This window comes from Lepidochelys olivacea (genome assembly GCF_965140295.1).
Source record: "Lepidochelys olivacea isolate rLepOli2 genome assembly, chromosome: 16".
Taxonomy (NCBI): Eukaryota; Metazoa; Chordata; order Testudines; family Cheloniidae; genus Lepidochelys; species Lepidochelys olivacea.
The window spans coordinates 16,969,688-16,987,581 of NC_140426.1; the positions used below are offsets into that span (position 1 = coordinate 16,969,688).

General features: G+C 43.4%; 1 protein-coding gene across 11 annotated transcripts in view; it reads left to right on the forward strand.

Moving 5' to 3' along the window:
* The window catches only part of FUBP3 (far upstream element binding protein 3), a 55,632-nt gene extending 38,060 nt beyond the window's left edge, over positions 1 to 17,572 (forward strand). For 3 of the 11 annotated variants that reach the window (XM_084649986.1, XM_084649990.1, XM_084649985.1), the window contains 8 exons: positions 589 to 730; positions 6,864 to 7,024; positions 7,930 to 8,003; positions 8,521 to 8,597; positions 11,510 to 11,578; positions 13,747 to 13,818; positions 14,573 to 14,700; positions 16,686 to 17,571. In XM_084649986.1, the coding sequence (XP_084506112.1) occupies positions 589 to 730; positions 6,864 to 7,024; positions 7,930 to 8,003; positions 8,521 to 8,597; positions 11,510 to 11,578; positions 13,747 to 13,818; positions 14,573 to 14,700; positions 16,686 to 16,694 (732 nt within the window). In that variant the 3' untranslated portion in view covers positions 16,695 to 17,571. Of the gene's footprint in view, positions 1 to 588; positions 731 to 6,863; positions 7,025 to 7,929; positions 8,004 to 8,520; positions 8,598 to 11,509; positions 11,579 to 13,746; positions 13,819 to 14,572; positions 14,701 to 16,685 lie in introns of all 11 variants that reach the window. The other 8 variants (XM_084649982.1, XM_084649989.1, XM_084649987.1 and 5 more) reach the window with 7 other exon arrangements.
* The last annotated feature ends 322 nt before the right edge of the window (positions 17,573 to 17,894 follow it).

Here is a 17,894-nt window from a genome sequence, read left to right on the forward strand (position 1 = left end):
GATACATGCATTTGGATTCTTTTACACTTCTTTGAATTTGGACAACGTTGTTTGGAGGTTCAAGACTATTTGAAGCAATGTGTATTTCAGCTGAGGGATTCCAGTAGTTCTCAAGGTAACTGGCATCTGAAAGGGTTAACTTTTGGTTTTTGTGAAGTCTTTGGTGCCAAACAGTGTACATTAATGCTAAGGTTTCTGGTTTGCTCTAAGGAAAGCTAGGCAACTAGCCCTGCTCAGATTGGAGCCCAGCAACTAAAAGGACTTTGAGTTTATGCATACCTGCCAGTTATAAAAAGATATTCTGTTTGAAGGCATGCATTTATATCTACTTGCTGAAATAAACCTACAGAATCAGGAAGGCAGCTGTGACCTACGTTAACAGCACTACTTTGAACTGCTTCAGAATCTCACGGATATAAAGGCCAGGCATTCCCTAGTTTAGTGATATTAGTGGTATTGATTATATCATGCAATTTAAACTCTACTTTGCCTTTTTTTTTGATGTGGTGAATTAGAAGTACAGGTACTGGGGTCAGGAAAAATACTGATGGAAATGCTGTTTTTTGGGGGTTTTTTTTCCCCTTCAAGGAACGAGATGGCTTTGGAAGTCTGGCAGTACCCCGGGGAAGAGGTCGTGGTCGTGGGGACTGGAGCGTCGGCACACCTGGAGGGATGCAGGAAATAACCTACACGGTGCCAGCTGATAAGTGTGGCCTTGTTATAGGCAAAGGTAGGTAATGCTGACATGACGCTCTGAGATGTAATCTCCATCTCAGATGGGGGTTCCTAAACGTTACTGGAGTGGCTGTGGTATTTTCAGTATGGAAAATGGTGGTTCAGTGGCCATGATCATACAACACAAGAGAAACCGAGTAAGCATAAGCACCCAGTAAGGCAAATGCTTTCTGTACGCATCCTTCTGATGCCTCATCTCTCACAAGTGTACATTCTAGGCATTTTTGCATGCAGAAAAGTCATACTCTGAGTTATCAGGCCAGGTGTACATATCGTGCAAAGCAGCTATCTCATGAAAAGATTTAGGTCCTTTTAAGGACCCTTTCTAGCAGAGTGGTTTAAAGAGCAAGTTTACCAGGGGACAGACAAAACCGATGCATTTCTATAGTGGTACCCTTTGTCTTGTATTTAGTTTGCACTCCATCGCACGGTACTTCTTGTTGGAGCGAATGTTGTATCTCCTTGTACATGGAGATCAGCAAGTGACTACCTGTAGCCAAGCTTATGTAGTCACCTGTAAGTTAAGTCTGTCTGGAAACAGCAAGATCTAACCTACCCGCTGAATTTCATCTCCTGGTGCATAATAGACTGGGCAGGTGCCCTATGAGTGCCTAGGACTCCTGAGCTTGCCTAGAGTCTGTAGTTCTCTGTAGTTGGCATCGCACTGCTGCCTAGTCATTGAACTCAAGTGTACCAAAGTAATGGAAACATTTGTGTTCCCTTTTTAGAACAGTTGTGTCCCAGTCAAACAATACCAAATGCAAAGGCGAAGGCTCCAACAGCAATTGTAACTTGGCTGTGTGTGTCTTCATGTTCATAAAGTGTGCACCATAACTACACTATATTTAACTGGAAACAGGAATAGAAATACTGTACTGGTACAATGCACCTGAGATAATGTTGGAATCTAGACTTAGTGTTGTAGTTTAAAAAAAAAAAAAATCACCAACACATAAAAGTAGTTCGTATTTAATTTCTCCCTACTCTTTAGAAAAGAATGATCTGTGTGCTTAATGTTAGCATTTAAATAGTCACAATTTGGCTTTTAGCGTCCCCGGAGTTGAGGTAAATCAAGTAGGAGTGGGTTCCCTCTTTGCTGCTGGCAAAGACAATTTTCTGCCAGGCTGGATTGCTGCTTCCCTGTTTCAGGCATCACTATGCCACAAATGTATCTTTGGAAATAAAAGCTTGGAATTTTCAGAATGCAGCCAGAAGTGTGGAGTTCTCTTAAATTCAAGAGAAGAGGCACTGTTTGTTTTTCTCCTTTCTTACTATTTTCTTCTGCACTTGGTGTTAATGTGATTTTGAGGGGATTTTGTCATGTGCCAGTGATATTTAGCTTCTCTTGTGAAGTGTACCAGCACTCCATACCAATTATCAGTGGGCAGGATGCATATGCTGTGAAAATCATAAAGGAACTGGCCTTCATTAAGACTTTTCAGATGCTGTTGTGAACGTGCTGACTGCTTTAAGAAAGTTCAGTTTTTGAAATTTAATTCCCTTCAAACCTCCCCGTTCCCAATCTCTTCCCCTTCTCCTCTTTCCCCCCCCCCCCAATAAAACCCTTGAGAGAGTTTCCTTAAGGCTTTCTAAACAGTTTCAGACTTAGTTTTTGCTGTAACCCTATTCACAAGAGTAGTGAAAATGTATTAGCAATTCAAAAAGTGCTTTTGTTCCCTCATAATTCAGAAAAAGCTGAAGATACTGTGCTCAGTCTTGCAACAAAAAATCCTGTCAGGACAGAGACCAAGCAAAGGAAAGTTATTCTCAAAAGCAAAAGTGGTAAAATATAATAATGGAAACTACCATTGCTATTTTAACTATTGCAGTAGCTACCAGTAACCATTAGAAAGTACAGAAAAGTAACTTATATGAGTTCTAACAATGTATAGAAATGTTGTCTCTTTAACATAAGCATTGTGATCTGGGGGAGTGAACACTGGGTTAGGTGTAAGAAGCTCCTGAATTCTAATGCTGGCCCTGCCAGAGTCTTGCTGTGTGATTGTGGGTGTAAGCCATTGTACTTTCGTTTCCCCATCAGTAAAATGGGACCGCTTACCAGAGGCTTTCAGAGGATTGATTATTGACTGTACAGTGCTTTGAACATTGGAAGTTGTGTAATATTTACTTACAATTAGTACTATTGGGGTATTTACACTTGTATTGTTCGTTTTTATCTGTTTGAGAGTGATGGCTGTAGCTGCATCTCCTGGGAGTCTTGGATAAGAAATGTATATGACACATTTTCAGAGCCTTCTGTGTCAGTCAGTTCTCTTCCCACATGCCCACTATTTCTGCATTTGTTGCTCTTTTGTCACCTGTATGTCAGTGGGAAGAAGAGGGGATCTTATTGCTAAGGTTAATACTCTTTCCTATGGATGGCCAAATAGGAATCCTCTTAAAACACCTAGGCCTGGCCAGGGATAAGGGGTTTAGCCCTGTGGCACTTGGCGTATTGAAGCTAAATTTCCAGATGGGTCAGCCAGTGAAACCCTAGGGGCTGCGTCTACAGAGAAATTAAGAGCAGAGTCCCAAGTTGGCTCTTTAATAGAAAATTTCCATGTGAATGAGATTCTATACTGTATCTGACCGAGAAGAAATCACTTAATCTTCTCATTATATTTTAACCATTTTCTGCAGTCGTTCGCTACAGTCATGAGGCTGATGTGAAGGAAGACTCTGGGAAATGCAGCTCCGAGTAGGGACTTGGCTTGCTTCTTACTAACCCCAATTTAAAAAAAAAACAAACCATATAATGGAAACCGATGTATCAATACAGCAGGGGTCACTAGAGCAATGTCTGTAAATTCTATTGGTTGTTCATACAGCTGTAAAGTAACCCTTAAAATCCTGGGGGCACAGTGTGTTTAGGATTAAAGAAGTTGGAATAAAGTTATTTTGACCGGAAAAAAATTATAAGTAACTTAATGAATCTAAAAATAAGCTGTTTTAGAATTGGGTCGTTCATGGTGGAGACTGAATTTCATGTAATCTAGGCTATTTTAGGTACTTATCTGGCCTCACAATGTTTAGTGTGTTTGTCCTCACAAACATCCTGTGAGGCAGGGCAATGCTGTTAACTCCATTGTTGTGTTGGGAATCTGAGGCACAGAGAGACTGAGTGGCTTGCCCAAGGTCACGCAGAAGGTCTGTGGCAGAGCAAGGACCTGAACTCGGGTTCCAGGCTAGTCCCTCACCTTCGGACCATCCTTCCTCTACAGGATCCGAAGCTGACACATGCATAAGCATCATGTCAACAAAAGAGTAGACGTTAGTAACTGCAGTATTCCTTGTTACCTTACAAACTTCCTTGAGGGGGTCAGAGGTGGAAGAGGAATTCGGGCCGCATTGTTACAAGCTTTGTATCTGCAGTGCATACAGTAACTGACCCCAGTGCCTTTTCCACATGGGCATGGTGAGCATTCTGTGGCTTAATAAGGAAAAGGGAAGGCTCACTGAAAGTTGTTTGGATTTTTTTCCTCTAGGGGTGGGTAGGTGCAGCTTTTCTTGTCTGAAAGACTTGGTGAAGGGTGGAGTGGAGAGCCATACAAATGTCAAGTGCTTTTTCTGTGTGCTGGTGCCTGGAAACAAACTGCAGCCTCTCAGGGGCCCCGCTGGATTTCCATGATAAATACAGCAATATTGACAGATAACGTGGCTGGCCCGGCTCTTGTCAGCTCTGCCTTTTAGCAGGTTTGATTAATTGCTTTACAATTTCACATCCAGCTGGGGGGCCACTCCTGGATCATTTCTACCCCCCGTCAGGTAGAAGAATGGAGCAAGCTGCCAAATAAGTCTATAGACAGCCACCATGCGCCGAGCGGGTGACTTCATTATGAAGGAAGGTGAACTCCTTCTGACACTGCAGCATCATGTTGGCTGCTTCATCTTATTTGTATGCTCCAAAGGCATAGTGAGAAGAGATTTCAAATGGGAGGAGAGTAACTTTTGGTGTGTCAGAGGGGGGGCAGGAAGAATTCTGATACCCAAGAATGTGCAGGAGGAACAAACATAAAACCTTTTGTGAACAAGCCTAGAGATAACTGCCTTCACTTGGTGTGGAATGGTAAAAGAAGAAGCTGATGGGAACCAGACCCACAATTAATAGCTTCTACTAAACATTTCTGCTCTTGGTAACTTGCATAATGAAATGTGAAATGCTAATTATGGAAACAATTTGAAACTAAATACACTGTGGTCATTTACAGCTGGGCAAGGATACCAAGTCAGAAGGGAAGATATTTAGAGCTCAGGAGAGGTTACACATAGCTTTGCTTTGATGATCACATTAGCATCTGTCACTGAAACCAAGTTCTCTTCCTTTCTATGCGCTCAAAAGTAGGCAGGCTAAAAGTGTGTAAAACTTTCTTCCATTCCATATGGCAGCTTAGTGAGCACACAAGCAGGCCCAAGCCTCTCGGTTTGCACACATGCTAACATGTTAAATGAAACAAAATTCTTGTTTCAAAACTCTCATAACTTTCCAAATCACAGCTGAAATGGATGATTTCTTATTTGGCTACACAGGGTAATCTGCAGGCAAAACAGAAGGATGTGGCATAAAAACTTGTCTCTAATCCCCCAAAATGCATCTAGAAAGAGTTAATTGCCTAGGGGTGACCCTTCCCCCCACAAAAGGAGGTATAGAATGTTGAAAAGGTCACAAGTTTTGCAATGAAATGAACAAATGTACTCAATGTCTGCACTTTGTCTTGAAGTTGTGTTCAGGGCTGGTTTCAGAAACACTGGCAAAAACAGGGAAGCTACTTATGGATACACTTTAATCAACTTTTTTGCTCAATTGCTCATTAGTTTCCTTTTCTCCCCATTGCAGTGTATGTTTCAGCTAGTGGCCTTATCTAGGTCTGTAGGAATCAGAGCTGTAAAACTCCCCCCCACCCCCTTTTCTCCAGTTGAGTGGCGCTGATCTGTAAGTTCTGTGAAATTCCAAAAGAAGAATCGAACCATTGTAACATCGGCTGAAGCTTTTGTTAAGCAAATTTCATTAAGAGACTGAGACCTTGCAAGTTTTTTCACCAAGTCAAACCAGATTTCATTAGCTCCACCGTGCCTAAGAGTACTCTTGTGACTCACTTATCTGAGAGAGCTGGTTCACTGTTCATATATATTCACCAAAGATGCACCTAAAGGACATGTCTACACTTGAAAGTTATTTCAGATTAAGGTAGGCTGTGAATTTAAAGCCTGAATAATTCCCCATGTGGACACACTCTTATTCTGTGATAAGTGTCCACATGGGGAGCTGTTTTGAGTAGCTATTGTGGTTAATTTCCTCATGTATACAAGCCTGAACTCTAGCTGTGAAGTGACAGGCTGGCAACTGAACCTTGCATTGTTCCAGAAGTGTGTGTAGCCATTTGTGCTGCATTGCAAGTGGGAAGTGGCTGCAGGAGCTGGTAGGATTTTAAGGAAAGCACCTCTTGAACATTGCATAACTATAGGAAAACTATCAGGCTTTGTCCTCGCTGCTATAAAAAAAAAAAAAAGAAGAAGAAGAAGAAGAAAAAGGTAATGCGCATTAACTGTCCTGCTGTCAAACAAACCAACCACCTGTTTCGGCAGTGAACATGTAGCCTTAAGTCAGTAAGAATAACAGTGTATCAGTCTCCATTACTTTTCTTGCAAAATAATTTCTGCATTTGTACTGATTAGCTGGCCCTAAGGGTAAGAGATGATAGTAAATTAGCAGGAAGAGTCCTTGTCGTTGGTCTCTATTATTCACAAGATATGTGCCCGTAATACTGAATTTGGTTAGCAGCCCAGCAAAGTGTGCAAAGGCACTATGGCACATACCCTTCTTCAGATGTTAAGTGCCATTGGCTGACCCAGTAAGAGGCAAAAGTCTGGCAAGTAGCAGCAAAGACTCAGTCTCTGGGTGCACTCATAAATAAATGGAGAGGGGTGTTGTGGGGATGTGAGCCAAAGTATTATGACTATATTCACTATAGTGTTTCCTTCACTACTTAAGGCAGGCACAAGGGTATGGGGAAAATCTATTCCAGCTGTAGGACGTAGCTTTTGAAATCGTGATAATCCTCTCTATATAAATGAAAAATAATGAGTTTTATGTTTATCTCTTCTCATGCCTTGATTTCTCTTTTCTGTAGGTGGAGAGAACATCAAGAGCATAAACCAGCAGTCAGGAGCCCACGTGGAGCTTCAAAGAAATCCACCTCCCAACACGGACCCTAGCGTACGGATATTCACCATCAGAGGAGTTCCCCAACAGATTGAGCTTGCTAGACATCTCATCGATGAGAAAGTTGGTGTAAGTGTCATGTGGTATTGCTTCTGAATTGGTTTTAATTGGCGTTGACTACTTTTACTGATAAAGGTTCGGGTAGGCAGGGGCACAAACTTCTGTATTCTGTGCTATGTGTTTGTGGTGTTGATAGTCTGGCTTCAAAACAACTTGCTTGTAAGCAGACAGCCTGAAAAGCCTGAACTGGCCCTCCGGTAGACCTGGATTAATATGGATGGATTTACTGTAGCCTGGAATGTTTCTCCCAGAAGCCTGCTTCAGTAATCCAGTGTGGTCTGCTCAGTAATGGATGGAAGATCTAATGCTTTGCTAGAAGAGATCTTGTGGGATACCAGAAGGATGTCTAAAATCAGATTTGGGGGAGAAGGCCGAGTTACGTTGCTACTTGGGGATTACAGAAGTGCACAAAGGGGATGGCAGGACAGACTGCTGTTACAGTAGTGGTTCTATGATGGCTCTTAACCTACCTGTTAACAAAGCCATGGCTGTTGCAGTGTAATGGAACCAGGCCAAAGAACCTAGTCAGGTGAGACTTGGGTAAAGGGAGGTGAGAAAATACTGAAGTGGGACCTTGTAAAACTGAGAAAGCAGCCTTTATCCTGAATCCCTTGACGAGAGAGTTTTTGATCTTGGAGTACATATAGTGAAACACTTTCATACATTCCTAAGTCCCATTGGCTTTCAGTGAGACACTTAGGAGCCTAAGTGGTTTTCAAAAATGGGCTCCCAATTCACTTAGGCACTTTTGGGAATTTTACACTTTCCGAATTGGTGCCATGGGTTCTGTGGTATGTCCTGTGCTGTCTAGTCCCTTTTCTTACTATTCTACACATAGTGACTGGGTTTTTGTTTTTGTTTTTTAAAATGGTGGAAGGGATTATAACATTAAGTGTTTGTGGATTCTGTGACAGGGTACCAGCATGGGTGGACCTGGCGGTTTTGGTCAAAATCCTTTCAGCCAAGCACCTGCTACACCTCATCAAAAGTAAGTTTCCACAAGTCCTTTGGACTCTAACGTAGAGAGCGTGAATGTGAACATTTTAGATTGAGACGTGAAGGTTTAAGAATAAGTGAAAACTTGTAGAAAGTCAGACTGAAGACTCCAAAATCCAAGGATGAGTGAGATGAAGCTTTGAAGCCCAATTCTAGAAAGCTCCTAATTGGAGGTGCCGGTTCCTGCCACATCTAAGAACGCCCACCATCAATGCGGCAAGGGTGTGGAAAGAAATTTAAATTAGCAACAGATACTGTCGGCCTCAAGTTTGAGTGAGGTTTGATGTGCCCTCCTTTCAGCTCTACTAATAGTAACTTAAGGAAGGCCTTCATGCTCTCTTCTCCAGTATTGGACCGGTCAGGAGTTCCCCCTATTTTTGCATTAATTCTTGCCTTAGCAGCTGCTGACTCCTAATAATCATTTTGATGCTGTTACTGTTTTTGTGCATATGATCTATTAAGAAAATGTCCTGTCCATCTCCTTCAGTGTATGGTATTATAATCCACAGTGGTCCTCAGGCATTCATGACACAGGGTTGGGGCAGCACCTACCAGACGTGGCAACAGCCTGGACAGCAAGTCCCAAGTAAGTGGTTAGCATTTTGGTTTGAGAAAAGTCAAAAGTTAATCTGCAGTCCACACAGGTACACAGCTGCAGGTCTCGTGAGACCACTCGTATGGAAGATGGTAGAAGAAGTTACACAATTAAAGAAGTGCATGCAGGTGCACCCTGGAGTAAGGGATCAATGCTCCTGATTATAGTAGTGTAACATAAATCGAAGGCGCACAGAAAACCTGTTATAAATCGCTCTTTGCTGTTAGCTGCTTGTTTTAAGCATCCACCCCTCTTTCCTGCAGGAGCTTGGACTCCCTCCCTGCTCCCCCCTAACAAGACCCTTCCCACCTCTCTAGACTCTCTCTCCTCCTGCCTTCCCCAGCTGAGCACTGGACAGCACCATTCCCTCCCACTAGCCACAGCCTGTCATTAGCAGCCCACCTCCTTTCTGCTCCTGACTGCCCTGATTCTCTTTGCTATTCACCTGCTCTCCCGATGTGAGCTGCCCTCACCACTAGTTTCGCAGCCTGAAGGAAAGGTTGGGATTTTGGTAGGAATGAATGAATGGAGAGGAGAGGGGGTTGGATGGGAAGGAGGAAGACGGTAGGATTAGCTCCTGTCCTAGTTCCACCTCCCTGTGACAAAGAACACCCCCCCCCCCCTTATTGGAATAAAATGTCCCTGAAAGGTTGTAAGTACAGACCAGCACCCAAGCTGTTAAATGCTGGGAATTAGTCAGCGCCTTACCAATTAAACAAGACAAGTAGGTCACATGGTTAAGAGGAAACTACATAAAGTTGTACAAATTCATTGTTGGTCAGAGTTCAAAAACTTCTGTCCTTCACTCCAGTCAGCAGGCCAGAAAAGCAGATCTGCAGCTGTTTGTGTCCTGGACCTAGTGTGCTGCCGAGGTGCCTGTTTCGAGCGGCTATTGCTCCGAGCCAGGCGGCGTTTGACCTCCTGATTGTTTAAGCCCCCAACCCGTTCAGATTAGGAGAACAACAGGCCCTCCTTAGTGTAGGTGGCTCCAGCAGTGCCATTGTGCTGCGTGTCACTCCGATACATGGAGCAGTCGTTCCATGCAGACACCAGCTTCAGTTTGTCAGCAATCCCAAAGTTAATATTTTCCTCTTCTGGTAGAGATGTTTGCACTTTAACTCTCAACAGAGGCCTAAACTTTCAGACCAAGAGGCGGCTACTTTCAGAAACTCCTTATGCCTTCCCTCAGCCAAAGGTGAATCGGTTCAGAAACTCAATACAGTTCTCTTCACCTGTGTTGGAATGATGTGGGGTATTTCAGGTGTTAAGAGAACGTTCTGTACGTTTTTAAATACTTGAATAATTTAAGTTTTAAAAATAAGCCTTTCAAATTTCTCAGGAATGGCCAGCGTCTTTTTACGTGTTAAGTTTGGTTCAGAAATAAGAATCTGAAAACTGGCTGCTGCCTGTAGCATACAGTTTCCCACTAGCAGACCAGCTCAAGATGTAGCACTCCAGCTATACATACCACCTGGAGAGCTGCACAGTGATTATAGGTACAGCTGTATCCATATTTCCAAGATCAGAGACTAAAATTTGGTGCCATGGAAACCATAACTCTGAATATTCTGCAACTTGTTCATGGAAATCCCCTGCCATGGTGCATCATTAACTTAACATTTCTAATACATATGCTACGATAGCGTAAAGGGGCCCCACTTGGGAACAGGGGCCCATTGTCCTAATCTCCGTACAGACACTTTCAAAGGCAGTCTATGCCCCAAGGAACATACAGTCTAGGAAGCATTGTAGATAATTACAGTGGATATGTAGTTCAAGTAGCATAAAATAGAGTGATGCAAGCACCCAAATGTACTCCTTCACCAGGTAGCATTATAGTAAAGTACTAATGGTAACTAATGTTTTCTTTACTTTGTAACACCAGAAATATGTTGCTTGCAATTATTTTCAGTTTGCTTTGGGTCCGGGAGCCTGTCCTGGGTTTTAGAATCTGTCATAACTGTCTGACTGAAAGATCAAACGCCGTGTCCACAATACACTCTTTTCTGCATGGGGAAAGCAGTTAATACAACTCTGCTAACCTGCTAACATTACTTGAATGACGCAGGGAGGGGTACCATTAATATCTTAGCTCAGATCCCAGGACAGGGGAGTCGTCGGGCAGGCTTCTTCACCATTCTTGTATGCTGGAGGCTCTTATCTTTGCCTTCATGTAAAAAGGCTTTGGGTGTGCTTCCTTTTACATTTATGAAACATGCTGTACTTGCCTGAGGGTGTGTACATTTACACACACCCCCTCCCCGATTAACTTATTATTTTGCATGAGAACAAGGGGAGTCCTTCCCCACCAAAAAAAAATCTGTACCAACTTTGCTCTCCAAGAGCAATTATTTACAAAGGAAGAATCCTCTCCTAAAATAACCCTCCAGTACATCTCCCATCCTTCCTCAAGCAAAGGTTTGAGAAGAGAAATGGGTTTTGCACCAGCCTTGAAGGTCAGCAGACTTGGGCTATGAGCCGATGGGATAAGTGAAGGCTGTTCGTTGGCCACCCTGCCACCAGCCCCTGATGTTCAGATTTGGGGCCTGTTTGCATGCCGAAGTCACAATGGCACAAACACCAAGCCAGACACGGATGGAAAAAGCATGCATCCTCCCCCACCCCCCAAATGCCTCCTGAGGTGTCCAAACTGTAAACCCTTGGACAAACCCTTCACCAGCTGGGGTCCGTATCACCCCTGCCGTGCTCTGGGTCAGATGTCTTGCATCGCTGCTCTTAAACCTGGTGGGAATGTTGGCTGTTCCATTCCATATCCACTTAGAACGCTCCATGTTCCTGTTTATAGCCAGGCACACTCTGAAGGCAGTCTTGGTAAAGAGAGAGGACAGACAAGATAATGCTGTGCTTTAAGCAGACCTCACTGCTTTCTTCTCCTGCTGCAGATCACAATGGTACCCAGTCAGGCCAGGTGGAGTTCACCAAGGCGTGGGAGGATTATTATAAGAAACTAGGTAAATACCTGTCTCCTACATCTTCTTGTTTTTACACACAAAGTTTTATCTAAAATCAGCTTCTGACCATTTCCTTCCCAGTCTGTTCTAAAGCAAGTGTCACAGCCTGGTTTCCATGGTCTCAGCATTGTCAAAGAGCCAGATGAATCACTCTTCAGAACAGACCTCCTATGAGCAAATTCTAGAATGTCCCCCCTCTTCCCTTTCACCAGCACAGCCCCCGTCGTGAGAGGAGGGGCAGACCCCCCCCAACACTACACATGTATTTAGATTTTAATTACTTCTCCCCCATCTTAAATAAATTAACTGGCCGGGTAAAACATTTTGCCGTGAAATGTATTTAGTGGCGTGTCCTTTCAGCCCACTGCGGACTGTAATTCTCCTAGAAGAAAAGGCATTGAAGGAGGTCCTTTGTTGGCATTAGCAGGTGGACAGTCAAGGCAGCCCTGACCTCTGCAAGAAAAGGTCTTGACTTGTAGCTTTGGTCAAGTCTTTTAACCCGCTTTTATGCCCCTGGACAGGACACTGCTGCCCTGTTTCCTCCACCCAATTCACACTTTCAGTGTATTATGTTCACCCTTCCCCCAACCCCTGCCACTTCAAAGCGCTCTCCAGCCTGTGTTGCAGTGCAGGGCAGCACCCAGAATTGTGTATGGAGAGTGAAGGCAGTTAGATGGCCAGGAAGAGCATGCTTCCATTTTTTTTTCTTTGTGCCTCCCATCCTCACCCACCAGTCTAATGCATGCAGTGGCTTTCGTGTAGCGCTTATGCATTTTAGACTGCCTGGCTTTCCTTGCTCTCTAACTAGCACATTGTCTGTATTGCTCTTTAGTTAGTCTGCCGCATGATTTTCCAGGTCCTGTGCATTAACCACAATGGTATGGGTAAGGGGGGGTGCCCTGGGCCCAGGTGGCTAGCTTCTCCCCTTGTTGAAGCTTAGACATGCTGAGCCCATTAATTGGATTGTTTGACTTTTTTTTCCCAGAGGGTTCATATGTTCTCACTAAAGTGGCTGCAGAAATGTTTTATGAAATGATTGGCTCTCTTGTGAGAGACCAGGTAGGGGTGAGGTAAAATCTTCTATTGGACTGGCTTCTGTTGGCCAGAGACACCAGCTTTCATGTCTTCACAGTTTTCAAAAACAGTCTGCATTCATTGCCAGCATATGCCTTACAACAGGGTAGCGCCGGTGTGTTCTGGGACTTCTGGAATAACTTGTTCCACAGTGTGCATCACTGTTGCTGGAAGCAGGTCTTTTGGATAGCTTCCAAATGCAAGGCACAGAATTGTGGGATGGCATTGGCCATGCTACAGAGGTTGCGGCTCCCTTGCCACACTTCGACCAAACCAGGATAGGCTGCACAGGCTCAGTTAACACTGAACTAAAGACTGCGTCCCAAGTACTGCAACCAGCTGGCGTGCCAAGCACCTGTAAGGTGCATGGGATAGCTGTTGTGTGTGGATGCAGGGTGTCAACAGACCCTGCAAACTAGGTATTCTAAGTGATGGCTCTTTGCAGTGTGCTTTCACCGAACGAGCAGGGGCTAATCTAGTCCCTCAGAGTCTGTTCTGAGACAAACACAAAGAACAGCATAGTGATCTCAAGCTGGTTCCTTGGAAGCTCTGTCATCGGAGCGTGGCTTGGCAGAAACTGGGTTGTCAACATTTTTTTTCCCATCCCAGGTCCCCCTTTTTTGAATGTGAATTTAACTGCCAAGGACACAGGCAGTCTTGCTCACTGGCGCAAGCCAGTGCTGTTCAGTCCTCCTCCTCCATCATGGTTCTGCCAGTGCCCTTCAGTTCTCCTGTAGTACCAGGTAGTAAACATTCTCCAGAGGTTGCCAGTTATGTCATAGGATGGCTTGCACTGCTGGCTAACTATTTGTCCAGCAAAGTCAATTTGGCTTCAGCTGGTCACCACAGGTAGGAGACTAGTGTGTTGCTCCCTGAGGAAAGGATTTAAATGGAGACAACGCAGGCATCCTTACTCTTTAAAATAGCTCTTCCCAAGCGAAGAATCCCACCTGTTGTAGCAAGGTGTGAAGAGGAATGTTGAGGGCATGGGCAGTAGACTTAAAGCCAGGAGCTGTCTGTTGGGGAGATCTCACTAGCTAGAGACTTGTCATCTGTTCCTTATTGACATGCCCATTGTTGTCCTCTTTGCACAGGCCAACAGAGCCAGCAGCAGAACAGCCAGCCTGATTACAGCAAGGCGTGGGAGGAGTATTACAAAAAACAGAGTGAGTGAAACAGGGCTGCTGGAGATGAATCCACTCTTGTTATAAACAGAGTTAGCTCTAATCCATTAACTTCTCTCCACCCCCTTGCATTACAAGGTCCCCTTCCCTTACAAATCCCTTTTTGTGCCCTCCTGTTGGCGAGGGTGCGTGTAGTTCTCCCACAGAAAGCTTTAAGTCTCGCTCGTTACTGCACCATCTCAGGGCAAGGTGAGGCCAATGAACTGCAGTCCACAGTGGACTGTTTGTTCCCTTTCAGGTGCACCTCAAAAAGTTGGACTGTATTAGGAACATGTTTGCACATGTACCCGTGCCTGAACGTAAGAACTGACAAAGGGCCTGAAGTGGGGTGGGATTGGCTCTCCGAGATACAAGAAAAGCTCTACACTTTGGGGGGGTGGGGTGTCTTCTCGTTGACATTTCAGAGGAATGCCACTCTGGCATCTTTCATGCCCTAGCTTCTGGAGCTATTGGATGTTCCTCAGCTGGAGGACTCAAAGGATGAACAAGCACAATTTCAAAGCCAAGTACCCCTGAACAATGGGAATAATTGTTATGCTTTCAAAGTGCCGCACCAACTATAACCTGCAAGTCTGCTTAAAACGTGTCCTGTTCTGTCCAAATGGCAGGTGGTTGCTGCTGCTGTATTTTCAGATGTCTGCTGTATTTAAACATCATAAAACAATATCCTAAGTGTATGTTTGTTTGCTTGCTCTTGCTGGTGCTCGACTACCTGTGTTTCCTTTTCGTCATTCAGGTCACGCCGCCAGTGCTGCTTCTCAGGCAAGTTCCCAGCCGGACTACACAATGGCGTGGGCAGAGTATTACAGACAGCAGGCTGCCTACTATGGGCAAACACTAGGGCAAGCTCAGGCCCACAGCCAGGTCTGTATTTCTGTCATCTGCTGCTGTTGCTCTTCGGAGGGGTTAGTGTAGTTTAGCATTACCCCAGGGTGGTGAAGGCCCCACCATGGGGATAGGCAATAAAGCTGCCTTGTTGTCTGAGACACAACCAAAGAGGGCAATCAGCTAACTGCAACCCACTATGCCTCTTTATGGGAAGCTTAGTACCTAACTGAGGGCTTTCGTGGGCACTTGCATCACAATCCACATGCTACTATGATCTCTGCATTTCAGAGCTAATGGATGTACCAGCCTTGCACCAGGGTGCACATCCAATTTGCAGGGTCACGTCCACATGCAGACTTTGACTTTCATGAATGTTGGGTATCCTTGTGCGTGGGTTAGGTGTTTGCAAAAATACACAAATGCTTCAGAAAAGCTGGCCTGCAGTTCTAGTGTTCGAACAGGAAAACACATAGTTGGAAGAGTGATTGCACTGTGCGTATATGGTCGCTAATTCCATATCTACCTTATCTGTCACTCAAGCCCTGCAGTTCAGTTGTCATCTTTCCCGTTGAAGTTTGAGTAGGATTCATTTTAGATCTCCCCATCAAAGTTTCTTTGGTCGGGAGTAGCTGTTGCCTGCAAAGTTAGCCTGGCTAAGATGAGCGTCTCTGGCATTTGGCAAGATCTGTATATGAACCTCACACATACAAGTTATGAAGATGGCTGATCCTTTTAAAAACAGCACTCCCTATTAAAATCCAAGTCTAAGAGCTAGATTACTTACTGTCTTGGTAATGGGTTGCAGAGCTCTTCATCACTGAGTCACTGGTTTTAATAGAGCCCAGCAGAGCCCAAAAGTTATTACTAGTTTGTGAAAATTGGTTTTCAACTAACTTCATCCTTTCTTTCTTGGGATTTCATAATTTTTCTACCAGCTCTGTGGCCAGCTGAAAAATCCAACAAAACTTTCATGAAGATTTTCATCAAACTTCAACTCACTTTTTGTCAATCTGAATTAAATTAAAGTGGGAATTGTTCCCTTGGAAGTCTTTTACCAGCCATCGTTTATTAGCATATGATGGGTGTATGGTAATGAGGGTGAAATGACTTGCTGGTCTGTTAATTTGCTAGTGGGCAGATACCTCTCTCGGTGCTTCTGTTTGCACTATTTGCAGGGAAAGAAAGATGTTAAGACCCAGGCGTTATGCTCCCACACCCCAGGTCTGGGTAGAAGCACGCTCATAGGCAGTATGGAAAAGCTTGCACTGCCATTGTCTGGATAATTCGTGGGTATGGCTGTCCGGCACCTTTCATCAGCACTGAAACTCAAATTCTTAGAGAGACAAATGTTTGGCCATAAAATTACTGATGGTGCAGTGCGCTGTTCTGCAGGAACCTGCATACTCACTCTGGTCCCCGACTTGCTGGAAATGCCGTGGGAGGGAATATTTAGTGTAATTAAATTACCTTCTGGCTGATCTAGATGTAGTACTAAGGGGAGTCCCCTTCCAGCCTTCTCTTGGAAAGTCTGGGCCTGTGGAGAAAGAAATAGAAAGTTCCCTGAGGGGCATGGACTCCCAGGAAGAAAGCTCAGGGATAAGAGGTGGTATGGCCGAGTTCTTGCAGATACTTACTTCTCAGATATCCCTGTGTGGTACATATCTTCATTTGTTAGAACAGGAGATGTGGTGGGCAGGCGTTTTCTGGAGATCACTTTAGAATTTGCTGCTGAGTAAGGCTGGGTCTATGCTACAGAGCCTAGGCTGGCGTAAACCCCCAGTGTAGACCGAGTATGCTGTCAGGACTTTTTCTGTCAGTGGTAGGACCACCTCCCTGAACAACAGTAGCTATGCCAACAGAAGCACTTGTCTATAGGCCTAGCTGCATCTATGCTCAGGTTTTGCTGACCTAGCTGTATTGGTCAAGAGGGGCAGGGGGTTAGCCTTGCCTTACAAAGCTGTGTCAATATAAGTTTTAAGTGTAGGCTTAAACTGACTTTGTTTCTTTCTCTTTCTATGCAGGAGCAGTAGAACAATGTCCTTGTGGCAATTTTTTTTCTTGGAATCATTGTGGAAGAAAACCTTTTTGTAACAGAGGTTTCTAGATTTGCAACATTTTGATGAAGACTTTTGTTTGTTTGTGAAACACTAGTTGTAGGATAATCTAAACTGAACTTTTCTAAGAATCAGGAACAATTAGTAATGTACTAAACTTATGGACATGCTGGTAATTTTTTGTTTCCAAATTTATAAAAACTCCGGGATTCTTTTTGGAAAGAAGCCAGAGAATTACAGGCACCAAAACGCACCCCAGAGCTGTGACATTTCAACATGTGGTTTTTTGTGTGTTTTTTTTTTTTCTTTTTAGTTTTCAATCTTTTCTGTTGCAACAGAAAGAGTGGCTTGGAAGTCTTAGGTGGTATGTAACAAATCCTAAAAAAAAAAAAATTTTAAACAGTATTTAAATATTCTTAAATATGTAAATTCATTAAATGTTTTACTTCTAATTTCTTGTATCTTGGCTGTCTTTTTGATTTTATTGCATTTTTTAAAAAACTGAACTATGGTATGTATTGTAATTAATGAATTATGTGAATTCTGTATTGAGACACTTACTGTTTTGCTGTCAGGCAAGTGTGGGGGGGAGGTGTTTTTGTAGGGTTTGTATAATTTCTAGAGTTCTAAAGGGTAATATAAAAATGTGTTAATTTTTTTAGCAATCCATTTTTTCATGTCTCCATTGCTGGTTGCATTTATGTATCTAAGACCTCCAAGCTTGTTTAAAAAAAAAAAACAAAAAAAACCCTTCCTCTATGCTCTCAGAAATATAAATACTGTTATTTTTAATATTAAAATGAATCTGCTATTCGTACCTTTAACAAACACTGTGGAACATTAAACCATATAAAAAGTAGTAACTATTTTTTAATTCCAAGGTGTTTTTTGCTTTTTTCAGTTTTCTTTTTAAATATTTTCTTATCTAATATTTGTCAAATTACCTAGAGAAATAAATGAATCTAGTATTAACCACGGTATGCGCTAAATAGTTTTGATTTAATAAAAGGGATACTATGATTTCCAATGTTTACTGTAGTGTTTCTTGTACAGATAACAGTGTATTTTTAAAGGAAAAAACGGAATTGAAGCTATTTTTTCTTGCATTTTTAATTGACCTGCGGGACATTCCGTTTTGAAATGTACTGAAGTTACTGTTCTTGGGTTCTTTCCTTA